Below are 25,136 nucleotides of genomic sequence, written 5' to 3'. Positions count from 1 at the left end.
CTGTCTAGCTGTGTAGCCTCGGACAAGTCATTGAACCTCTTTGAGCTTCCTTGGCTGTAATATAGGGGAAAGACAGAACCTACCGTGTGAGTTTGTTGGGAGCATTAAGTGATGTCGTGTATGGCAAGGCCTTAGTACACTGTACCTGGCACACAGCAACCTCAAAAAATGGTTACTGTCAGAGGGTGAGGGGAGAGCATAGGGCAAGGTGGGATGGCGCTGGGTGGGTGTGAGAGTGGGGACAGGCTGAGCAGAGACCTGAAGGAACAGAGGTCTCCATCCACATTCCTGGAGACAGGGAACGGCATTGTACCACAAAGGGAAGAGCATGTGCAAAGGCCCAGAGGCTGAATGGTGAAGTGCTAGATGGGGAGCTGAGGCTGGCAAGGGGAACAGGGGCTACTAGGGCAGAGCCTTTGTCCTGAGGGCGATGGCGAGCCATGGGAGAGGGGCCAAGTGTGGTGTGTGGGTTAGAAAGGCGCTACCTTCAAAAAGACCCAGAGTCGGACCCCATCTCCACAGCCCAGTCCCCCACCTGTCATCTGAGCCACCATCATCCCTCGCCTGGATCACTGCAGTAGCCTCCTACACAATCTGATCTCCGCTCAACAGCCAGAGGGATCCTTTCAGATTGTACCACATCCCAGCCCAGAGCCCAAGTCCCTCCAGAGGCCCATGAGGTCTCCACGATCAGGCCCCTGTTTCTTTTGAACCTAATTCCCTTCCCCTTTCACTCTGTTCCAGCCACCCCAGCCTTCTTACTTGCCCTGGAACACACCAGGGATGTTCCTGCCTCAGGGCCTTCGCACGTGCTGTCCCCTTCCTGGTATGCTCTCCCTCAGACATCCACAGGGCTCCTTCCCTCACCTCTCTCAGGTCTCTGCTCAGATGTCACCTCCTCAGTGAGGCCTTCCCTGACACCTTACCTAAAATACCAACCCTCCCCCAGCATGCCCTCTGCAGCACTTAGCACCTTCGAACACACGATATTGTTTGTAAAAATCGGGGTAAAATTCATATCACTTAAAATGAACCATTTTAAAGTGTGCAATTCACTGGCATTCAGTACATTCATGATGTCATGCAACCACCACCTCTAATTAGTTCCAGAACTTTTCATCACCCTGGAAGGAAAGCTGGTACCTATTAGCAGTCTCTCCCCGTCACCCCGCACCGGCCCCTGGCACCCACTGATCTGCTTTCTGGCTCTGTGCATGTGCCCATTCTGGATATCTCACAGAAATGGAATGATACAATAGGTTGCCTTTTGTGTCTGACTCCTTTCACTCAGCACTGTGTCTTCAAGGCTCCTCCGCTTTGTAGCATCATACTGTATCATTTGTCTCTTTATTTTGACTGTCCCTTATCAGCTGCCTGCCCACTGGAACACGAGCTCCATGAAGACAGAATTTTGTCTGCTTTGTACTGATGGGTCTCTGGGGCCTGGCGCACAGTTGGCACTCAGTAAATGCATACTGGTGTTGATTGCATCCAGCTCCGGGGTCCACTTCTCTCTGTTCGGTCTGGGCCTGGTCTCCCCAACACCAAGGGCTCCCCTCCCACCCCGCCCCCCTCACCTGCAGATCTGGTTGTGAAGGAACCTCCTGTGGTTGGGCCTCCTTTTGCGGGGCCGGGTCTGCCGGGGGTACAGGGTGCGCAGCACATAGGCGGCTGCCCCAGTCACGAAGGCACACAGCTCCTGGGGGCCAGGCTTGGAGATTCCAGGGGCTGTCAGAGCCCCGGGGTGCATGGCCAGGGTGATCTGGAGTAGCTCCCCACAATGCTGATCATAAAGCAGCCCCCCAAATCTGTGAGGGGCAAGGAGCAGCCAGGGCTGGGTGTTCAGGGCTGGGGGGTGGGGGGACAGGAAGAGAGATGGGCTTTGGGAGGGTGGGTGGGCTCTGCAGGGAAAGGCCCTCCCCGGGCTGGCAGAGGCAGGGCCTGGGCAATTAGAACATCCCTGAGGTTTGAGGCACCTGTAGGTGGGGGTCTGATATAGGAAGGCAAGGGGGCAGTGAGGGGAGGGTTCTTTCTGTGAGCCCCCCAAGGGCCCAATTAGCACATAGTTGGACCTGTGATCTGGGACAGTGCAGTGTAGGTGGGGGGCCAGAGAAAAGCGCCTGGAGATGGCCAATTAAGGGGACAAAGCCCTCATTAGGGAAGCGAGGCCAGGAGCAGAGTCAACCGCAGTGATAGCAGCGATTAGGGTGGAGGAGCCATGATTGCAGGCTAGCGGAGGGGTGGTGGGAGGCTTGGGTGCGGGCTGAGAAGGAGGGGAGGTGGCCCCCGGGGGCATGCCGGGAGCCCCCGCTGTGGGCAGACATCCCACATCCACCCACCCACCTCCAGACCCACTTGCCCGTGCCTCCTTGCCTCCCTCTGCTCCAGACCTGGCGCCCCGGGGAAACAGCCTCAGAGAGCAGCTTGCTGGTGCCCAAGGTCTTCCAGCCTGCAGGAGGGGTTGGCATCGGGGAGAGGGTTGACCCCCAAACCCTGCGTTTCATTTCATACCCATGCTTCTGAGTGAGCAGGGGAGAGGGGAGGGGGGACACCTGTGGTATGGGCCTCGCTGCCCAGGTGGGTGACATGGGTGACAGCCAGGCTGTGGCAGGAGGGGAAGAGAAAACATGGGCATGGTTCCCCCCAAGGCATTTCACTGGGGGACTGGGGGGCCCTGGTGTTTCCGGGGGGCTGGGACGTGACAGGGAGGAGGGGCTGGCTCCTGGGGCTGGGAGTGGGGTCCTCTTGCCTCTGGGAGGGTGTTGGCCAGAGTGGGGGAACCTGGTCTCGGCGGGAGGGAGGGAGCGTCTCAGTGTTTGCTCGGAGAAGACTGCATTGAGGGTTTGTGTCGGTAGGTATATGAGCGTCCTGCGGATGCCCTAACACATTATCGCAAACCTAGTGGCTTAAAACCATGCACAGGGGCTTCCCTGGTGGTACAGTGGTTAAGAATCCACCTGCCAGTGTAGGGGAAACGGGTTCGAGCCCTGGTCCGGGAAGATCCCACACGCCGCAGAGCCACAAAGCCCGTGCGCCACAACTACTGAGCCTGCGCTCTAGAGCCCACGAGCCACAACTACTGAAGCCCACACGCCTAGAGCCCGTGCTCTGCAAAGAGAAGCCACGGCAATGAGAAGCCTGCGCACCACAACGAAGTGTAGCCCTTGCTCGCCGCAACTAGAGAAAACCTGTGCACGGGAACAAAGACCCAGTGCGGCCATAAATAAACAAATAAATTTATTTAAAAAAAACACAAAACCATGCACAGGGATTCTCTCACAGTTCTGGGGGTCAGAAGTCCAAGATGGGTCCCACGGGCTAAAGTCAAGGTGTTGTTCTGGAAGCTCTAGAGGGATCTGTTCCCATGCCTTTTTTGGCTTCTAGAGGTCTCCCAAATTCCTTGCCGTGTGGCCCCTTCCTCCGTCTTTAAAGTGCATTGCTCTGCCCTCTGCCTCTGTTGCCCCATCTCCTTCTGACCCCGACCCTACTGTCTCCCTCTTATAAGGACTCACTGCATAATCCAGGATCATCTCCCCCTCTGAAGATCCTTAACTCCACCACACCTACAAAGTTGCAGGTTCTGCAGGTTAGGACGTCGGGGTCTTTGAGGCGGGGCACAGAGGGAGAGGCTTGGCCCCAGTGATAGCTCCTCGTGGGCTCCCCTCAAGGCCACATTAACTGGGCCAGTGGTTGCAGCCACTGAGGCTGAGCCTGGGGCTGCCTCTGGCGGCCCCAGCACGCAGGCAGGGAGAGAGACACAGAACAGCCAGGGCTTCCCCCGGGGCTCCCCAGTGCCTGACACGCTGCACCTCTGTGAGGCCGCCTGCCCCTGGGCACTCACAGGAAGGCATCAGTGTCCCTATTTCCCGAAGGAGAAACTGAGGTCATGGTACACAGTCACCCAAAGTCACAGGCAGCTGAGCTGGGGGATTTAACCCACATGGGGAAAAAAACCCTTAGGAGGAAAACTAAGAACTTTGTAAAAGCTCTCATAGTTGTTAAATACTAAAGTATCTTATTTCTAAGATCTATTATAAATATCCTTTTTGTCCTCCAAATGATACCTGGATAAAATTATCAGCAGCAAATGATAAAAGACTCTGGCTCAAGAAGAGAATATACACAGGAGTCCTTCCTCCCACCCCCAGCCAGGGCGTGTGGGATCTTAGCTCCCTGACCAGGGATGGAACCTGCACCCTCAGCAGTGAGAGCGCGAAGGCTTAACCACTGGACCGCCAGGGGATTCCCAACATAGGAGTCCTTTTGTTTATATATATATTTGTTTGTTTGTTTGTTTATTTGGCTGCACCAGGTCTTAGTTGCGGCGTGCGGCATCCAGGTCCTTGACCAGGGATCGAACCCAGGCCCCCTTCATTGGGAGCGCAGAGACTCAGCCACTTCCACCAGGGAAGTCCCAAGGAGTCCTTTTGAAATGAGAGCTACCAAATGTGATATAGTGTAATGTTAGGGAATAATTAAAAACAAAACAAAACAAAACTCCTTGCCACCACTTGGGAGATCCTGTGTCCTGATTCCATCTTCCATTACCTCACTGGTAAAACTGGGATAAGAAGGTAGCACAGAGGGGACATTCTTCAGGCTCACACAGCGAGTAAGTGGCAAGGCCGGGCTCTGAACTTGAGATAGCATAGGCCCGAGATCAGGCCTTTGCTTCCCAGGCCCGCTCACCATCCAGCAATGCCAAAGGCAGCATCGGCACAGCGGTGGCATCCCGGTGGGCAGTGGCAGTGGCAGAGGCCCAGCCAGGTGCAGGGCTCAGGGTGGGGACCACCAGGCAGAGGTTGCCAGAGGTTCAGTCCCTTGGGAGTGTATTGTGAGCTGCAGTCAGTGAGACCAGTAGCAGCGGGTGGACCAGACGCCAAGGACCACCCGTGCACCTCACCACAGCCGAAGACAGGGCAGCGTGGACACAGGTGTGGGGACGTGACGGGCCCCCTGCGCTCCGCCCCCGGCCCCTGTGACTCTCCATCTGTCTGTGACTCTCACCAGCTCTGGCGTTGTCTCTCCATCCCCCTTGCTCTCTCCTCCTCTGCCCCCTGGCTCTCCTGCCCCTCGCTGGGTTGTCTGCAGCCCTCTCCTCTTCACTGTGTCTCTGATAACGCCTCCCACCACTCGTGTGCTTCTGGCTTCTCTCACCGTCTCTGTCCCTTTCACCACCTCTCGAGTGTCTCTCAGACTTTGACTGCCTCTCTGTCTTGGTCTGGGCAGACTCGTGTGTGTGTGTGTGTGTGTGTGTGTGTGTGTGTGTGTGTGTGTGTGGGTGTGTGTGTGTGTGTGTGTGTGGGTGTGTGTGTGTGTGTGTGTGTGGGTGTGTGTGTGTGTGTGTGTGTGGGTGTGTGTGTGTGTGTGTGTGTGGGTGTGTGTGTGTGTGTGTGTGTGGGTGTGTGTGTGTGTGTGTGTGTGGGTGTGTGTGTGTGTGTGTGTGTGGGTGTGTGTGTGTGTGTGTGTGTGGGTGTGTGTGTGTGTGTGTGTGTGGGTGTGTGTGTGTGTGTGTGTGTGGGTGTGTGTGTGTGTGTGTGTGTGGGTGTGTGTGTGTGTGTGTGTGTGGGTGTGTGTGTGTGTGTGTGTGTGGGTGTGTGTGTGTGTGTGTGTGTGGGTGTGTGTGTGTGTGTGTGTGTGGGTGTGTGTGTGTGTGTGTGTGTGGGTGTGTGTGTGTGTGTGTGTGTGGGTGTGTGTGTGTGTGTGTGTGTGGGTGTGTGTGTGTGTGTGTGTGTGGGTGTGTGTGTGTGTGTGTGTGTGGGTGTGTGTGTGTGTGTGTGTGTGGGTGTGTGTGTGTGTGTGTGTGTGGGTGTGTGTGTGTGTGTGTGTGTGGGTGTGTGTGTGTGTGTGTGTGTGGGTGTGTGTGTGTGTGTGTGTGTGGGTGTGTGTGTGTGTGTGTGTGTGGGTGTGTGTGTGTGTGTGTGTGTGGGTGTGTGTGTGTGTGTGTGTGTGTGTGTGTGTGTGTGTGTGTGTGTGTGTCCTGGACATACATGTGGTGTTGTGGGTTGGCATGGAAGGTTTCCTGTCCTGTTGCTCTCAGGCCCAGAGGGGAGGGCCCAGGGTCCCTTGGCAAGAGGCTAGGAGGGAGTAGACCCCCAGGTCTCTGGAGGATTGGAGGTCAGAGCTCAGGCCCCAGGACAGGCAAGGGGCCACCCCTGCATGGCTGGGGCATGAGCTTTGCTAACCCAGCTCGAGGAGTGGGCTCACATCCAAGCCATCAGGGCAACATCCGCTGGCCAGCTCTGTCCCACCGCCAGACCAGCCTGGAATACACTGGGGGCCACAGGCCGGCCGGCAGGGACCTGGCCTGGGGATGTCCACCAGGGGGCGCCAAAGTCCCAGGCTGGTGCTAGGACTCCCCGCTGGAGTGTCCTCAAGGTGTGGCCCCCACTTTTGAGCCCTTCCCCCCCTGTTTTCGATCTTGATAAGAGTTGCTCACAGCTCGGGGCTGGCTTCATCTGATGTTTGTTGAGGACCTGCACTTGCAGGTATGAGAAGGTATTCACAGGCTCCTTTCTGCTATCCCAGCCCTTGGAATTGGGGGTGGGTGGGGCGCATGTAATCATTCAACAAACATTTATGGGGACTTCTCTGGTGGTCCAGCAGTTAAAACTCTGCGCTCCCAATGCAGGGGGTCGTGGTTAGATCCCTGGTCAAGGAACTAGATCCCGCATGCTGCAACTTAGAGCCCGCGTGCCGCAACTAAAAGATGCCGCATGCCGCAACTAAAAAAAAAATAAGAGCTCCTACATGCCACAATGAAAGATCCCGCTCACTCAAGGAATATCCTGCGTGCCGCAACTAAGGCCCAGCGCAGCCAAATTAATAAATTTTTTTTTTTAAAAAGCATTTATGGAGCACCTACTGTGTGCAGAAGCTGCGGATTCAGTGGTGAGCAAGACAAGCACCGTCTGTCCCTGTAGGAGTCTGGGAGGGAGACGTCTGTAAACAAGAAATTATGGTTCCAGATGTGCTGTGAGGATGCTGAGACTGGACAGTAAGTTGGAGGCCGGATGGGGCAGGGGTGCCACTTCAGTTGGAGAGGCCCTCTTTGAGAAGGTTATAATTGTCTTGCAACCTTAATGGAAGAGGTAGCAGCCAGGAGCTTCCCAGGCAGAGGGGACAGCAGGTGCAAAGGCCCTGAGGCAGGAGCAAGCTTGAAGGGAGTGAGAGAGGGAGAGCGATGGGAGGAGGTGAAGCCAGAGAAGTGGGTGGGGGCCAGACCCACGGGGCTTTGTAGGCTAGGCAGGAGTTGGGTTATGAGGGCAAGAGTGATGGGGAGCCATGGAGGGTTTGGGACAGAGGTAGTTTCCGGAGCTCAGGGCCCTGCCCCAAACCTCCTTCGCAGGCCTCGCTGACCCTGCCCCTACATCCTTCTCCAGTGTGTGTGGGGGAAACTGAGGTGACAGGGCCAGGCTGGGAGCCCAAACAAGGCTTGTCCCTCCTTGCCTCCACCCTGCTCCTATGCTGCCTCTCTTCACCCAGTCCAAGAGGGACTTTGTTTCCCATAAAATTTATAGTAAAAATGTACAGGTGGCAGGTTCCTGGTGTCCCCAGCCCATAACTCAGAGGGGCCAACACTGTTGTATTTATCTTACATCTTTTCTTCTGAGCAGAGCGATGGGCTGAATCGTGTCTTCCCAAACTCATGTGTTGAAGTCCTAACCACCATACCTCAGAATGTGACTGTATTTACAGATAAGGTCTTTAAAGAGGTAATTAAATTAAAATGAGGTCAGTAGAGTGGGCCCTACTCCTATATGACTAGTGTCCCTACAAGAAGAGGAAATTTGGACACAGACAGGTGCAGAGGGGAAACCATGTTAGGACACAGGGAGAAGGTGACCGTCTGCAAGTCAAGAAGAGAGGCCTCAGGAGAAACCAACCCTGCTGACACCTTGATCTTGGACTTCCAGCCTCCAGAATAGTGAGAAAATAACTTTCTGTTGTTTAAGCCACCCAACCTGTGGCACTTTGTTACGGCAGCCCGAGCAAACCAACACAAGAAATGTATTTGTTATCTGTGCTGCATAACAAATTACCACAAACACAGTGGTGTAAAACAACATGCATTACTTTTCTCACAGTCCCTGTGGGTCAGGAGTCCAGGCACCACAGTTGAGCTGGGTCCTTAGCTCAGGGTTTCACAAGGCTGCAATCAAGTTGCAGGCTGAGGTCAGGGTCCTCTTCCAAGCTCACATGGCAGAATTCATTTCCTTGCATCTGTAGAACCCTTGGAGGCTGGTGTCTTCAAGGCCAGCAGGAGAATCACTGATATTCCACTGCTCTGACCTCTAGACCCAGCTTTAAAGATCTCGCCTGATTAGATCCGGCCCACCCAGGAAAATCTTCTTGTATTAGTCAGGGTTCTCCAGAGAAACAGAACCAATAGGCTCTATCTTTATCTATCTATCTATTTATCTATCTGTCTATCTAGAGAGATTATATATATTACATATAGAAAGAAATGTAGGAAATTCCCTGGTGGTCCAGTGGTTAGGACTCCGCGCTTTCACTGCTGAGGGCCTGGGTTCCATTCCTGGCTGGGGAATTAAGATCTCGCCTGCCACGCAGCCAAAAAAACAAAAAACAAACAGAGGGGTCTGTTTTCCCCACACAGATGGGACCCTGTGCACTGTCCTCCTCCAGGGAGTCTGCCCTGGTTTCCCCCCAGGCTGGGTGAGGGGTCTCCTCTGGCTCCCATGCCCTGGGCAGCCTCCATGGGCTTCTGACACGCATGTGAGACCCGCTAGATAGGCCTTGGATGGGGCTGGACCCTGGGGCTGGAGACCCCGGCCTTGCCCCCAGTTAAGTCCCTTCCTGGTTGCAGGAATCACTTCCAGTTTTGTGCGTGGCCAAGAACCTTCAGAGAGCCTTTATTTCCTGCCCCGCCAACCCCAGTGAACTGAGGATGATGCCCCTTCCTTGTGGAGAGGGCTGGCAGGGCAGGGCAGGCTGCGGCACCCCATGAGAACCCCTAGGGATGCTGGAAAGGAGCATCCTCATTCTGTGGGAGGCACAGGCTGGCCCCTTGGTTCCTTCTTCCTGGGACAGCTGACAGCTGTGACTTGGGGACTTCTCTTGCCTGCCCCCTACCCTCCCCCCACTTAAAGTGTATCTCTGCTCTTTTTACTCCACTTATGTGAAAAAGGATATTTTATTTTTTATTTATTTTTTTATTGGAGTATAGTTGCTTTACACTGCTGTGTCAGTTGCTGCTGTACAGCAAAGTGTATCAGCCATATGTATACATACATCCCCTCTTTTCTGGCTTTCCTTCCCATTTAGGTCACCACAGAGCACTGAGTAGAGTTCCCTGTGCTATACAGTAGGTTCTCATTAGTTATCTATTTTATACATAGTATCAGTAGTGTGTACATGTCAGTCCCAATCTCCCAGTTCATCCCACCACCACACCCCACTTTCCCCCTTGGTATCCATACGTTTGTTCGCTACGTCTGTAGGATATTTTATTTTTAGTCTCTGGCCTCGGGAGTCCTGTCTCTGCCCCAGACACCTCCTCTGGGGGGTTGGGTGAGGGCTGCTCCGGGGAGAGGTGTCCCCAACCCCAATCCTCTCTTCTCCAGTGAGTGCAGGCTGTGCTGTCACCAAGGTGTTGGACTGAGTGGCCAAAACTAGAATCGAATGTCCACACGGCAGGACACCCCCCACTTCTAGAGGGAAGGGAGGCTGGCCGAAAGGCTCAGGTGTCTGGGGTCCAGGAACACTGGTGGGGGCACGGTGAGTGGGACCTGAGCCCCCTCCACGCTCTGTAATCAAAGTGGGCAGGGCCCAGACTCTGGTCCTGGATGAGCCACCTTGGAGCTGGAGTGCCCCAGAAGCCTGGAGTGTGGCTGGTAGGGATGGGCGAGGGAGAGTGAAGAGGGAAGGGCTAGGCGCCCCAGTTCCTACCAGGGTTTCTCCTCTCCTTCGACTACGTCCTTGGGATGGGGGTGCAGACCTTGCCAATCCTTTTGGCTGGGATGGGGGTAAATGCAGAGACACCCCCACGTGCACACAGGGCTTGTGGGACGTGAGTGACAACCTTGGGCCCAGGGAAGTGTTGGGTAGGTAGTCGTGGCCACCTTCAAAGACTGCAGTCCCCACTCCCATCCCTGTCCCCCATGGGAAGAATGGTTCACCTGGCTGGCAAGGCAGGGGGCTCAGAGGGACTGGGGCTGGATGGGATGCCCGATCTAGTGGGAGGGGTTGCGAAAAGTACCTGGGGTGGGGTGTTGTTGGCCAGAAATAACAATGCCTGGGGGAACTTCCCTGCCAGTCCAGTGGTTAAGACTCTGCGCTTCCACTGCTGGGGGCGTGGGCTCAATCCCTGGTGTTTGATCCCCGATCAGGGAACTAAGATCCCGCGTGGTGTGTGGCGCGGCCAAAAAAAAACGATGCCTGGGGTCTGGACAGGTGTATGTCCAGATGTTTGCTTAGTCCCACATCAAGCCTTCACCCACTGCCCCAGCCCTGGACATGCCCCCACGCCCATCTCTCCTGCTGTATTTTTTCTCTGAGAGGCTTAGCGGCACATAGCATGGGATACGTGTTATTTATTATGTCTTGTTTATTGCCACCCTTCACCCCCTGTAGATTTTGTAAACTCACTGGGACCGAACTTTTGTTGCCCCCTCCCAAGGCCCCATTGCTATGTCCCAGCTCCTAGGGCAAGATCTGGGGAGGGTCCTGGGTAAGGACTGAGAGTCTGGACACTACAGAATCTGGACTGCGTGCCTCTGATAACTTTCTATATCTGTGTCAGCTGCAGAGGACTCCACATACAAGGCTCCATGAGAGGTCCAGCTCAAGGATGGATGGGGGGACAACTCCTCTTCCCGTCCGTGTCCCTGGAGAGCCAGACACGGTGTTAGTGTCCCATCACTCACACCACAGGGCTGTTACTGCTGTCTTGAAAATGAGCCTGTCAAATCTGCACAACTTTTTTTTTTTTTCCTCTCCAAAGAGGCACCAGGCCCCGAGAGTGGAAGCCAGGTGCTCATAGGGGATCCTCCCTCCATCCCCAAGCCTCTGTTAGTGGCCAGAGCCTGATGTGTTGAGGAGCCTTGGATACAGACCCCAGGGGGCAGGGCCTGCAGGCCTCCCCTCTTCCTAGCTTTCCCCTCTTTACTCCTTAACAGCTCAGAACTCTCCTCAGGTGTCCCTCCCCCCCCCCGCCCCCCTTAACAGCTCAGAACTCTCCTCAGGTGTCCCTCCCCCACCCCGCCCCCGCCCCACCGCCCCCAGTGCCTCTGGCAGCTTCGTTTCTGGCAGGGGAGGTGAAAGCTGAAGTGAGAGGAAAGTTTGGGCTGAGCTGGGAGCCAAGGGTTTTATATGCATGAATTCACTGGAGATTTCATAAAGACCCGGCCCAACAACTCAGATCACACCTGAGTCCCAGCCTGCCTGGGGGCCTTGGGAAACTGTGGGAGGCTGTAAAAATTCATTCAACAGAGTGCCGTCTGCTTCTGATTAAGCCCCTTGTTGGTTGTTGGGGACACCTAGGTGGCAAAGTCAAACCCCATCCGTCTGTCCTAGAACTACCGGCTTTCCGGTAGTTGAGAAGGGACGCGGTAAGGGTAGCCGTCAGGCTGAAGAGGACTGCCTTGGAACAGGGGTTCTCAACCAGGGGACCTGCAGCCAGGTCTGGAGACGGCTGTCATAACGTGTGGTGGAGGGGAGCCGGGTGGCGAGGAGGGCTGTTGGCCTCTAGTGGGTTAGGGTTAGGCCACTATGCTGCTAGGCACCCTACAAGGCACAAGACAGCCCCCACAGTAAAGAAAGACCCGCCCAAATGTCACCAGTGCCAGGCTTGAGAAACTAGTTGGATGACCCGCAGAAAAGTCAGTTTGACTTAGAGGCCGAGGCTGGTGAGAGCTGAACATGGAAGGAGGGAGAGGGGATTCAGGACAGCCCCGTTTTCCCCTAAGCCCCCAGGCTGCGAAGGAGGCAGGGGTCCCTGGTGCGCTGGGCAGCCCCCTGCATAGCAGGGCCCACTTTCCCCAACAGCCGCACTAGCGAGAATGCAACAGACGCCCGGGAACCGCAAGCACGTGATACCTTTGCGGGGCAGGTGCGGGCCTCAGTTTCCCCAACGGGGGAAAAAATGGGAGCCCCGAGGGCCAGGGCGTGGGGCCAGGCCAGGAGTGACCACATCCCTGGTGGGCGACGCCTGCTCGGGAACCGCGCTGCGGGGGAGGATTCTATCACAGACGAGAGGGAGTCGATGCTAATAAAGGGGAACGTGCGACCCTGCGTCCCAACCCAGCTTTCCCCGGCCTTGGGCCGACCCTCGCGACCGCTGCAAGGACGGAGTGGTCGGGGTCCCGAGAGTACTACAACTCCCAAGATGCCTCGCGCCGCCGGCGCCAGGAAGGGCCGCTACAGCCAGCGGCCAATGGTGGGTACGGAGGCGGGGCCTCTGCGCACGTGGCGTCCTGACGCACTGACGGCGACGTCGGGGTTTGTGTGCGCGAGAGGCCGCCGATAAAGGTTGGGTGCCTCGCGCCGGGGGCCGTTGGGAGGGAGCGTGCCCCCGCCCCCTCCCCGGCCCCCACTCCTACAGCGCCGCTGCAGGGGCCCCGCCTTCCCATCGATCCCCGCGGGAAGGCCCTGGGTCTCCCCAGCTCATTCCCCGGTCGGGGCCGCAGGTGAGAGACCGGAGGGGAGGGGGTGGGGGAGGGACCGGAGGGCGGAGACGTTGGGGAAACGGCGAATGTGAAACCGGAAGGGATGCCTTAAAGGGAAGGGCGCTACTTCACCTCCGACTTTTGTCCGCCGGGCCGGCTCCGACCCCTTAAAGGGCAAGGGGCTGCTTTTTAAAGGGGCGGGGCAGGTTGTGCAGTTTATAAAGAGCTTCCCGCTTCCATCACCCCCCGCGAATAAATTGTCTCTTTAAAGGCCGGTGACAGTGTCCTAGATACTGAAAGAAAAGCTTCTGAATCCTAGTGGCTTCAAAGCAGTCCCTAGTTTATCTCAGAAAAGGTGGAGATGGTTGTGCAGGAGCAGGATCCTCTTAAAGGGGAAGTCGGGCCTGATGGAAGGGTGTGGCCCGGCCTTTTGAAGAGGGTGCTCTTTACCGGATAAGATGGGTCCCGGCTTTTTCAGAGCACGGATGTCTTCTGTTTAAGGCATGCCGGCCTTCTGAAAGACACGTGCAGCTTCCTGGGATAGCCTCTTAAAAGGACTTGCTTACATTTTAAAGGGGACGCTCATCTTTTTAAAGGGAATCTTTTTTATGGCTTGTGCAAAGGGATGCCCAGCTTTCTTTCATTCAAGATATGTTCACTGAGTACTCACTCTGTGCCAGATACTATTCTAGGCGCTGGGATGCAACAGTGAACAAGATGCCATTAGCATCTAGTGGACCGAGGCCGGGGATACTGCTAACCAACTTGCAGTGCAGGAAACAGCCCCCTGTTCAGCTCCAATATCAACAGTGCTGATGCTGGGAAGCTGATTATCAAGTAGGTTAGAAGGTGATAAGCCCTATAGAGAGAAAAAATAAGTCAAGGAAAGAGAATGCGGCATGCTGGGAGGGGTTGCAGACTTTGGTTGGGTGGTCAGGGAATAATTCCCCAAGATGACATTTCAGCAAAGACTTGGAGGTGAGGGAGGGAGCTTACTGGATATTGGAGGGAAGCGGGTACTAGGCAGGGGCCTGTGTGGGCCCCCAGGTGGGAATGGGCATGCCTGACCCGGCCCTGTGACCATACTGCTCTGAGGGTTGGAGAGGCTAGCAGGACAGTCAGGGAGGGAAGGAAGCCATAGGCCGTGGGAAGTCTGAAGGTTCTTGTTAAGGATTCGTTTTCCGCTCTCAAATGGGAGCAGTGGAAGGCTTTAGCACAGAGGAATGAAATGGTCTGTCTGTGTTGGCAGTTTCCATTCAGCCTCTGTGTTGGGAACAGACGGGTTAGGAAGAGTAAGGGTGGAAACTAGGAGAGCTGTCAGAAGGCTGTTGCAGTTGCCCAGGAGGGAGATGTTGGTGCCCTAGAAAAAGGTGGTAATGGGGGACTTGGTGGGAAGTGGCCAGATTCCAAGGATGCTTCTGCTGGAATAGGGGAATCGGCTGACGGACTGGTCATCGAGAGTGAGAGAAAAAGAGGAGGTGAGGATGCCCTGGGACTTTTAGCCTGAGCAAAAATAAAGGTGTGGGCTTCCCTGGTGGCACAGTGGTTGAAAGTCCGCCTGCCGATGCGGGGGACATGGGTTCGTGCCCCGGTCTGGGAAGATCCCACATGCCGCGGAGCGTCTGGGCCCGTGAGCCGTGGCCGCTGAGCCTGCGCGTCCGGAGCCTGTGCTCCGCAATGGGAGAGGCCACAGCAGTGAGAGAGGCCCGCGTACCGCAAAATAAATAAATAAATAAATAAATAAAATAAAGGTGTTTTTGGAGATGGAGCAGACTGGGAGTGAAAGAGATATTTGCTGGGGACAGAGAGGGGAGAGAGCAGTAGCAAAAACTGGACTTAGGTTCTGGGCATGTTAAGTTTGAGGTGTCTACTAGGCATCCAAATGGCATAGTCTAGCAGGGGTGTAGGTTTCAAAGGACGGGTATCAAGTGGAGATCAATTTTGGAATTGTCCAATTTATAGATTGTGAAGTCCCAGGAGTGGGTGAGGGCTTCCAGGGAGAGTGTGGATACAGAATAGCAGGGTTGACAGAGCCCTGGACTCTCCTACATTCACAAGTAGGACTAACACCCGAAACTGAGAAGGGTGGCAGGTGAGGAGCACGGTATCCCAGAAGCCAAGGGGACTGGTTTAAGGAGAGAGAGAATAAGGCGTCCATTGACCACTGAGCGGAGACCACTGGATTTAGCAACTAGGAGGCCATGAGTGGAGGGGGCTGGGGGAGGACCTGACTGACAGGGTTTGAGATGGGAAAGAGCATGTATTGATGGCACTTTTAAGTTGCTTTGCTGCAAGGAGACAGAGAGAAATGAGGCCATAGCTGGAGGAGGAAGTGCGGTGTAGGGTTTTTGTTTTTTTAAAGATGGGAGGGCTTCCCTGGTGGCGCAGTGGTTAAGAATCCGCCTGCCAATGCTAGGGGACATGGGTTTGAGCCCTGGTCCGGGAAGATCCCACATGCTGTGCAGCAGCTAAGCCCGGGTGCCACAACTACTGAGCCTGTGCTCTAGGCCCTGCGAGCCACAACTACTGAGCCCACGTACCACAACTACTGAAGCCCACGCGCCTAGAGCCCGTGCTCCACAACGAGAGAAGGCACCACAATGAGAGGCCCGCGCACCGCAACGAAGAGTAGTCCCTGCTTGCCACAACTAGAGAAAGCCCGCGCGCAGCAATGAAGACCCAATGCAGCCAAAAAAATTTTTTTTAAAGTTATAAAGATGGAGAGACCTGGCTTGTGGGTACGCTGATGGGAACGGTCCAGGAGATGAGGAGAATCGCTGTAGGGAAGCTCTGGGAAGTCAGAGTCTTTAGGCCCAGAAGTAGGCAGGTGGGAGTGGGTAGTGCAGGGTTTCTCAACCTCAGCACCACTGGCATTTTGAACTGATTGTTCTTTGCTGTTTGGGGTTGGGGGTGGTGCTGTAGTGTGCATCATAGGATGTTGAGCAGCATCCCTGGCCTCTGCTCACTAGATGCCAGTGGTACCTGCTCCTCCAGTCGACAGCCAGATAACCAGAACCAGTCTCCAGGCATTGCCACATGTCTGCTGGGGGGGAGGGCGTGGTGGTGGTCGTTGAGGGAGCTTCCATTGCCCCATTGAGAACCACCAGTGTAGTTGTTGGAAGATGGGAATGTTCTCTTCTGGTTGCTTTTATTTTCTCAGCGACAAGATCAATGGCAGGGTCACCTGCTAAGAGCAGGAGGGGATAGGAGAGAGATTTGAGGGGAAAAGAAACATGGCAAGTATCACCTGGTGGGGTGGGTGAGTGGACCAGAGAAATGCAGCATGAGCCGTGCAGGGTGTTGGGGAGGGAGCTTTGAGATCCTTGGGCATGGATGCAAAAGGGGGCTGAGGCCAGGCAGTTTCCAGTCACCAGCAGCATCTGTGCTGGATAAGGGGGGCAGTGAGGGTGTGGATGAGGGGGCGGAGGATGCAGAGCCCACAGGTGGTAGATGTGGTTGAACCCAGGGGTTCTGGGTTAGGGTCCCAAGAGGGAGTGGTGGAGCAGGATGGCGGTGGAGAGCGGATACTCACAGAGGCTTTGTCTGTAGTGAAAGGTTTGGGGGATGGCAGTGGAAGCGGGTATTGAGGCAGGATGACGATGAGGTCTTTAGAGGGACCAGAGGATCCAACGCGCGGTGCTGGAGACCCCAGCCTTCTTCAGAGACACTGCCTGTCTTTAGAGGGGCTGAGCATGGCCGGAAAGGCAGTACCTGGCCTCACAGGGGCCACGTCCAGTGGTCCAGCCTCCTGGAGGAGATGGCCGGCATGGTGGTGGGGGGGTAACCAGCTCCTCCCAATTTGCCATAAGTTTCCCTTTTAGCACCCAAAGCCTTCCATCGTGGGCAGCCTCTCCGGCCAGAGCTGACCTGGACTCTAGGAAGCCGTAATCCTAAGGGATGTGTCCCGTGCCTCTTACAGGGCCAGCCCATGGGTTTGGGGTGGCGATAACCCGGTGTGTGGGCGGAGGTGGGGGGACCACCCGCCCTCGCCTGACCCGGAATCCCTCCTCAGGTGTGATGGTCGGCTCCCACGCGGACATGGCACCGGCCTCTACCGCAGAGGGGGCCGGGGAAAAGCCGGGCCCCGTGGCTCCTGCCCCCACGGCCCAGTATGAGTGTGGGGAGTGCGGCAAGTCCTTCCGCTGGTCGTCCCGGCTCCTGCACCACCAGCGTACGCACACGGGCGAGCGTCCCTACAAGTGCCCCGACTGCCCCAAGGCCTTCAAGGGCTCCTCGGCCCTGCTTTACCACCAGCGGGGCCACACGGGCGAGCGGCCCTACCAGTGCCCCGACTGCCCCAAGGCCTTCAAGCGCTCGTCGCTGTTGCAGATCCACCGCAGTGTGCACACTGGCCTGCGGGCCTTCACCTGCGGCCAGTGCGGCCTGGCCTTCAAGTGGTCGTCCCACTACCAGTACCACCTGCGCCAGCACACGGGCGAGCGGCCCTACCCCTGCCCGGACTGCCCCAAGGCCTTCAAGAACTCGTCCAGCCTGCGGCGCCACCGGCACGTGCACACGGGTGAGCGGCCCTACACCTGCGGCGTGTGCGGCAAGAGCTTCACGCAGAGCACCAACCTGCGGCAGCACCAGCGCGTGCACACGGGCGAGCGGCCCTTCCGCTGCCCGCTCTGCCCCAAGACCTTCACGCACTCGTCCAACCTGCTGCTGCATCAGCGCACCCACGGCAGCGCCGCCGCCGCCCCCGCCCCTCCGCCGCGGGAGCCCGGCGGCAAGGTCTTGGTCTCCGAGGCCTACCTACAGCGGCCCCTCCAACCCCCCAGCCCGCCGGCGCCCCCGCCGCCCGCGCCCCCGCCCGTGGTGCCCGAGCTCTTTCTGGCCGCGGCCGAGACCACGGTGGAGCTGGTGTACCGCTGCGACGGCTGCGAGCTAGGCTTCGGCAGCGAGGAACTGCTCTTGGAGCATCAGCCCTGTCCCGGGCCGGAGGCGCCGCCCCCGCCCGCGGACGCGCCCTCGGAGCCGCGGAAGGCCGGCCCTCCCCCGCCGCCCTCACTGTGCCCGCCGTCCCCTCTGCCGCAGCCCCCTCCCGCCGCCGCTGCCCCAGGCTTCGCCTGCCTCCCCTGCGGGAAGTCCTTCCGGACGGTGGCCGGCCTCTCCCGCCACCAGCACAGCCACGGGGCGGCCGGCGGGCAGGCGTTCCGCTGCGGCAGCTGTGACGGGGCCTTCCCGCAGCTGGCCAGTCTCCTGGCGCACCAGCAGTGCCACGTGGAGGAGGCAGCGGCCGGGCGCCCGCCCCCCCAGGCCGAGGCTGCCGAAGTCACCTGTCCCCAGGAGCCGCTCGCCCCCGTCCCCGTCCCGCCGGCGCCCGCGCCCGCCCCGGCTTCCGCGGAGCGACCCTACAAATGCGGCGAGTGCGGCAAGGCCTTCAAGGGCTCGTCCGGGCTGCGCTACCACCTGCGGGACCACACGGGCGAGCGGCCCTACCAGTGCGGTGAGTGTGGCAAGGCCTTCAAGCGCTCGTCGCTGCTGGCCATCCACCAGCGCGTGCACACCGGCCTACGGGCCTTCACCTGTGGCCAGTGCGGCCTTACCTTCAAGTGGTCGTCGCACTACCAGTACCACCTGCGGCTGCACTCGGGTGAGCGGCCCTACGCTTGCGGGGAGTGCGGCAAAGCCTTCCGCAACACGTCGTGCTTGCGGCGCCACCGGCACGTGCACACGGGCGAGCGGCCCCACTCCTGCGGCGTGTGCGGCAAGAGTTTCGCCCAGACCTCCAACCTGCGGCAGCACCAGCGCGTGCACACGGGCGAGCGGCCCTTCCGCTGCCCGCTCTGCCCCAAGACTTTCACGCACTCGTCCAACCTGCTTCTGCACCAGCGCACCCACTCGGCCGAGCGCCCCTTTGCCTGCCCCATCTGTGGCCGCAGCTTTGTCATGGCCGCCTACCTGCAGCGGCACCTAAGGACGCATGCCCCGGCCAACGCCGCTTCTGGCCCCGCAGCCCCCGGCGCCGGCCCCCAGGCCCCTGCCCCACTGGCTGCCGCCCCAGCCCCGTCCGCCACCCAAGATGTCCACGTTCTACCCCACCTTCAGGCCACGCTCTCCCTAGAGGTGGCAGGAGTCTCGGCCCAGGCCCCGCCCCCCGGCCCAGCAGCCCCCAACTCCCAGACGTTTCTCCTGGTGCAGACTGCTCAGGGCCTCCAGCTGATCCCCAGCAGCGTCCAGCCCCCCACACCCCCGCCTCCCCCCGTCCCCCCCAAGCTCATCTTGCTGCCCTCCTCCAGTACTGGTGGGGGGGGCAGCGGTGCAAGGCAGGGCCCACGGGCAGTGGGGAAAGCTGGGCAGGGGGCTGGAGTAGTCTGGCTGCCAGGCCCTGGGGGGCTAGGGGTGCAGGGAGGGAGCAACACCGGGGCCAGCGCGGGAGCGCAGAGCCTCATAGTTCTGCAGAATGTGGGGGCTGGGGAAGCAGGGCCGCAGGAAGTGAGCGGGGTCCAGCTCCAACCCCTTCGGCCAGCCCCGGAACTGACCACGGTCCAGCTCCAGCCGGCCCCGGAGGTGACCACGGTCCAGCTCCAGCCGGCCCCGGAGGTGACCACGGTCCAGCTCCAGCCGGCCCAGGAGGTGACCACGGTCCAGCTCCAGCCTGTAACGGGTCAGCTGTCCAATTCCAGTGGGGGAGCCGTCACCACTGAGGCACCTAATCTGCTGGTGGTTCAGAGTGGGGCAGCGGAGGAGTTGCTGGCGGACCCCGGCCCGGGGGAGCCCGGTGACGGTGAGGCCAGCACTGGTGTGGTCCAGGATGTGCTCTTTGAGACGCTGCAGACGGAGGAGGGGCTGCAGAGTGTCCTGGTGCTGAGCGGGGCTGATGGGGAGCAGACCCAGCTGTGTGTGCAGGAGGTAGAGACCTTACCCTCGGGGCTGGCTGAGCCGCCAACCCCTGGCCCCCCGGGACAGAAACTGCTCATTATCCGCAGTGCCCCGGCCACCGAGCTGCTGGAGAATGGCAGCGTTGGGGGAGGCGCCGCTGCGCTGCAGCTGCTGGCCCCACCACCACCACCACCTGGCCCAGGCTCTGCTCCCGCGGGCGTCCCTGCGGCTTCTGCCTCCCAGATGGTACAAGTGGTCCCTGCAGGAGCTGCACCTGGGGGCATGACCCCACAGGGCCTACCCTCCATCCAGTTTGTCCAGACTCTGCCCGCAGTCCAGCTGGTGCACACGTTTTGAGTAGAACCACTGGTACCCCTTCCCGCCCCCCACAGAGACCCCGACTCACTGTCCGCCTGGGCTGGGCTGAGCTGGGGGGAGGGGAACTGCAGGCTGGGCTTGCTAATAAAGACCAGAATCTCCGCTCCTGTTCTTTTGTTTTATTTGTGGTTGGGGAGGTCACTGTCATGGCCATAGCCACCACTTGGGAACTTGGAGTCTCATCTCTTGCTTCCTAGTTCGCAGGTGACTTGCTTTGCGTCTTGGGGCCAGCCACTTCTCCTATGTGGGCTCTGTTTATCCTTTTAAAAAAAGGGATGCAACGGTCACTATCTGGGGGAGGCGTTGGAATCTAGAATCCTGGTTCTGCCACTTGTACTCTGTAAGTCACCCCACCCCTCCTCTCACGGAAAAAATGGGTGGGTGGGAATGCCCATTCCGAATGTCACTGAGAGCCGGGGTGGGTTGGTTTGGGGTGGGGCAGTTTGGGAGCCAGTGGGCTCAAGATGCTGACGCGGCCCCTCCCGCGAAGGCCCTGGAACCAAAGAGAACAGACCCACTGAGTTCGCCGCCCCGCCCCCACCCCCTGCGCTCAGGTTGCTTAGGAACCAGGGGACGTCGGGAAGCAAGCGTGCGTTCAACGCGCGCCCGGTAAGTACCGCTCCCTGCCCCCACCCCGCCGGGTCCCCGACTCCCATCCCCAGCCCCTTCCCCCGCCAGCGTCCTACAGGCCCACTTTCTCTGTTGCTCCTCCCCTTGAAGGGTTGCCGCTCCCCGCCTTAGTCCATTCCCAGCCCACGCCCAGACTCTCCCCCCCACCCCGTGCCAGAAGGTTGGCAACAGTTGCTAAGGCCGAGAGCAGGCACCGCCCCGCCCCCCAGTGCGCTACTCTGACGTCACTTCCGCCGACGACCCCCTTCTCAACCCTGCTCCCCCCGCACCTTGTCAAAAGCGAAGCGACCCACAGAGGTGCTTGCAAGTCCTTGTTCCTGCGACAGACGCCGTTCGGGGGCGATTGGGGCAGAGAGGCTCTGGGCACTGGGGGGTGGGGAGCGCGGTCCATTCCCTGCCTGTGGGGGTAGTTTCGCTCACCCCCAGGGCCGCCCCGGAACCTGGAAGGGAGCCCGGTGTTGGCAGGTGTTGGCGTGCACCGGGCATTTAGGCGTAGATCGCTGGACACCACTGGGGGCCGGGGGGGCACCCCGAGAGACTTTAGAAAGGTCAGTGGGTTGACGGGGAAGCCTGTCTTGTCTCGGACCTCTCTTGGGACCTGACCTGGGATATACTGTTGCTTGATCCGCAGCTGTGGGGCGCTTTGGGGACGAGAGGTGCCCTCCTGACGCTGACCGGCTTGTTTTCGCCAGGTGCACGCCTGCTCCCTTGGGGGCGCGGGAGCCTGGGGGCTGCCATGGCCCCCAGCCACCTGTCGGTGCGGGAGATGAGGGAAGATGAGAAACCCTTAGTTCTGGAGATGCTGAAGGTGAGAGTGGGCAGGGGCGCCAGTGAGCCTGGGAGGGTGGGGTGGAGGGTACCAATGAGGGGGGGCCGGGACACCAGTGAACCTGGGAGGGGACGGGGACACCAGTGAGCCTGGGAGGGGGCGGGGACAGAATGAGGGGGCACCAATGAACATGGGGGTGGGGCGGGGACACACCACGGAGCCTGGGAGGGGGCGGGGACAGAATGAGGGGGCACCAATGAACATGGGGGTGGGGCGGGGACACACCACGGAGCCTGGGAGGGGGCAGGGGCGGCATTTTGAGTGGCTTTCCTGAGCCAGCCGTGACGCCGCGGCGAGCAGTCTTTTGCTGCTCCTAAGAGGGCCCTTGGGCCCTCCTCTCTCTAGTTCTCTCTCCCTACCCTGGGGATCAAAAAGGATTTTCACCGCTGCAGGGCTGTGGAAGCTGACCACACACCAACTCCTTCCCTATCCTCCCCACTTCCAGTCTTCCCTACGCCCCAGCCTCCTGCTTTTCAAAGTAGAGCCCTTGGGCCTCAGCCTGGCACTCCAGGACGCCCCAGGCGCCCCTCCAGCTTTCTCTCTTGCTTGGGTCAGCTCCTCCATCCAGCCCCCCCTGGTGCCTGCCTCTCCACTGAAGTGGGAGCCCTCACAGTTCCTAATTCACCAGCTCACTCATTCAGAGCCCATTGTGCCAGCCGTGTGGTCCTGGACCCTCCGCCACAGGCCTCAGCTCACTGCCTTGCTTTCTCCTCCGGCAACCCCGGCCCCGGATCCCTCCCGGGCAGGGCCTGCCTCCTCCCCGCCCCGTTCCTGCTGCCCATGGGAGCCCCCCCACTCTGACTGCCCCTCCTGCCTGCAGGCTGGCGTGAAGGACACAGAGAACCGCGTGGCCCTCCACGCCCTGACGCGGCCACCGGCCCTGCTCCTCCTGGCGGCAGCCAGCAGCGGCCTGCGCTTCGTCCTGGCCTCTTTCGCCCTGGCCCTCCTCCTGCCCGTGTTCCTGGCCGTGGCGGCCATGAAGCTGGGCCTGCGGGCCCGGTGGGGCTCGCTGCCCCCGCCGGGCGGGCTGGGGGGGCCCTGGGTAGCAGTGCGGGGCTCAGGGGATGTGTGCGGGGTCCTGGCCCTGGCCCCAGGCTCCAGCGCTGGAGACGGGGCCCGGGTCACCCGCCTCTCTGTGTCTCGCTGGCACCGCCGCCGAGGCGTGGGCAGGCGGCTGCGGAGGGAACCAATGAGGGGGGGCCGGGACACCAGTGAACCTGGGAGGGGACGGGGACACCAGTGAGCCTGGGAGGGGGCGGGGACAGAATGAGGGGGCACCAATGAACATGGGGGTGGGGCGGGGACACACCACGGAGCCTGGGAGGGGGCAGGGGCGGCATTTTGAGTGGCTTTCCTGAGCCAGCCGTGACGCCGCGGCGAGCAGTCTTTTGCTGCTCCTAAGAGGGCCCTTGGGCCCTCCTCTCTCTAGTTCTCTCTCCCTACCCTGGGGATCAAAAAGGATTTTCACCGCTGCAGGGCTGTGGAAGCTGACCACACACCAACTCCTTCCCTATCCTCCCCACTTCCAGTCTTCCCTACGCCCCAGCCTCCTGCTTTTCAAAGTAGAGCCCTTGGGCCTCAGCCTGGCACTCCAGGACGCCCCAGGCGCCCCTCCAGCTTTCTCTCTTGCTTGGGTCAGCTCCTCCATCCAGCCCCCCCTGGTGCCTGCCTCTCCACTGAAGTGGGAGCCCTCACAGTTCCTAATTCACCAGCTCACTCATTCAGAGCCCATTGTGCCAGCCGTGTGGTCCTGGACCCTCCGCCACAGGCCTCAGCTCACTGCCTTGCTTTCTCCTCCGGCAACCCCGGCCCCGGATCCCTCCCGGGCAGGGCCTGCCTCCTCCCCGCCCCGTTCCTGCTGCCCATGGGAGCCCCCCCACTCTGACTGCCCCTCCTGCCTGCAGGCTGGCGTGAAGGACACAGAGAACCGCGTGGCCCTCCACGCCCTGACGCGGCCACCGGCCCTGCTCCTCCTGGCGGCAGCCAGCAGCGGCCTGCGCTTCGTCCTGGCCTCTTTCGCCCTGGCCCTCCTCCTGCCCGTGTTCCTGGCCGTGGCGGCCATGAAGCTGGGCCTGCGGGCCCGGTGGGGCTCGCTGCCCCCGCCGGGCGGGCTGGGGGGGCCCTGGGTAGCAGTGCGGGGCTCAGGGGATGTGTGCGGGGTCCTGGCCCTGGCCCCAGGCTCCAGCGCTGGAGACGGGGCCCGGGTCACCCGCCTCTCTGTGTCTCGCTGGCACCGCCGCCGAGGCGTGGGCAGGCGGCTGCTGGCCTTTGCCGAATCCCGGGCTCGAGCCTGGGCGGGTGGCATGGGGGAGCCCCGGGCCCGGCTAGTGGTCCCGGTGGCCGTGGCAGCGTGGGGCGTGGCCGGGATGCTGGAGGGCTGTGGCTACCAGGCCGAGGGGAGCTGGGGCTGTATGGGCTACACGCTGGTGCGGGAGTTCAGCAAGGAACTATGACGCCAGACCCTGGAGGAAGGAAAACCAGCGCTTAGTGAGCACCTACTGTGTGCAGACACTTTCACACCGTCCTTCCATGAATCCCCAGCCCACCCAGGGCCCAGAAACTGAGGCCTGCAGAGGGCAAGAGACCCCACCACAGCCTGACGTCTGTCTGTAATGTTTGAACTTCTCAGAGAGGTCGGCCCATCTAACCCCTGCCTCAGATTCTGTCTGCACTGAGAAGTCTCCCCATCTGCCTGTCTGTCTGTCAAGCCTGTGCCGTTTGTGCTACGAGCCTGGGAGGGACGTGGGGCAGGAGGAGAGGAGGCTGAGCAAGCCTGCCCCCCACCCTGACCAGGGTTAGGACTTAAGCAGGGGCGCCCCAAGCCGGGACAAGGCCCCCAGGGAATGGGGTGGGGCTTGATGCTGTGCTTGGAGTGGGTGAGGCTGCGGAGGCAGAGAGAGAGTGAGGGGCGCCTCTGCAGGGGAGGGTCGTCTGCCTCGAGAGCCCCAGGGGAGGGAGGGGGGGGTAGTGGGCACAGTGCTGCCCTCCCGGCCAGCCCCTCCCCGGGAAGGTGAGAGCCCAGAGGGGCAGACAGACCCATCTGGTTTTTAACACCCGTTTGTTAATAAAGCCTGAAACTGCTGTGCGCCTGTCTCCCTCTCTCTGATGCCTTTTCCAGTCTGTCTCCGAAGCCCCCCTTCCGTCTGGCTCCTCCTTCCCCGAGGTTGACATTAATTGTTGGCAGCGGGGGTGCTGGACTGGGGGCAGGGGAGGCAATGAGCTCAAGGCAGCCCTGCTCCCTGCCAGCCCTCTGACTCAGGCTCCCCATTACCGAAGTTTTTCCGCCTCACAGCTGCTTAGTGCAGAGAGAGAGAGAGAGAGAGAGAGAGAGAGAGAGAGAGAGTGAGTGTGTGTGTGTGTGTGTGTGTGTGTGTGTGTGTGTGTGTGTGCAGTAACCCTCCCCCACCCAAGCCTTGACCCTTGGTCCCCCAACCCCTGACCCCAGTTTCCTCGGGAGACACGCAAGTTCAACCACGGCTCCCTCAGGAGGTTGGGGACTTTTGCACGCAGATCCACCGGGAGAAATGGAGAGAGGAGTATCTCTGTCTCTTTTCCCAATCCAGGAAGTTCTTCCTGGTGTCTGGTTGCAAGCCCTCTTGCTGCACCGGGAGCCCCAGTTGTGCCAGGTCCCCAACCCCGGCATGTGATGTGAATCCATCCTTGATGCTCTCTGGTCCCAGCACGCTTCCCTGGCTGGACAAGAGAGGAGGCAGATGGGTGGGCACCCCAGCCGTGCACCCCTGTCGCCCAGCGTACGCCCCTGCCTGGATGCTTCCCTGCAGCCTGCTGCCCCCAGGCCGGCTCCCAAGTGGGTGTTTGCTGTTAGACACCCTCCCTCCTGCCTG

General features: G+C 59.6%; 3 protein-coding genes across 3 annotated transcripts; all 3 read left to right on the top strand.

Annotated features, from left to right (window-relative positions):
* The first annotated feature begins 12,609 nt into the window (after positions 1 to 12,609).
* Positions 12,610 to 19,811, top strand: ZNF628 (zinc finger protein 628). The gene is made up of 3 exons (XM_007468004.1): positions 12,610 to 12,650; positions 16,642 to 19,142; positions 19,209 to 19,811. The coding sequence occupies exons 2-3, from the start codon at positions 16,647 to 16,649 to the stop codon at positions 19,809 to 19,811; spliced, it is 3,099 nt and encodes a 1,032-aa protein (XP_007468066.1). The 5' UTR covers positions 12,610 to 12,650; positions 16,642 to 16,646.
* A 1,387-nt stretch (positions 19,812 to 21,198) lies between these two features.
* On the top strand, positions 21,199 to 22,534 carry LOC103090191 (N-acetyltransferase 14-like). The gene is made up of 2 exons (XM_007468044.1): positions 21,199 to 21,270; positions 22,112 to 22,534. Exons 1-2 carry the CDS (start codon positions 21,199 to 21,201, stop codon positions 22,532 to 22,534), a joined length of 495 nt encoding a protein of 164 aa, XP_007468106.1.
* A 43-nt stretch (positions 22,535 to 22,577) lies between these two features.
* LOC103089928 (N-acetyltransferase 14) lies at positions 22,578 to 23,744 on the top strand. Its single transcript, XM_007468043.1, has 2 exons — positions 22,578 to 22,583; positions 23,196 to 23,744. Exons 1-2 carry the CDS (start codon positions 22,578 to 22,580, stop codon positions 23,742 to 23,744), a joined length of 555 nt encoding a protein of 184 aa, XP_007468105.1.
* Positions 23,745 to 25,136: the final 1,392 nt, after the last annotated feature.

Source organism: Lipotes vexillifer, unplaced genomic scaffold (assembly GCF_000442215.2).
Source record: "Lipotes vexillifer unplaced genomic scaffold, Lipotes_vexillifer_v1.1 scaffold1223, whole genome shotgun sequence".
Lineage (NCBI taxonomy): Eukaryota > Metazoa > Chordata > Mammalia > Artiodactyla > Lipotidae > Lipotes > Lipotes vexillifer.
The sequence above is the reverse complement of the archived record's forward strand: the minus strand, read 5'-3'. Positions and strand labels throughout refer to the sequence as shown.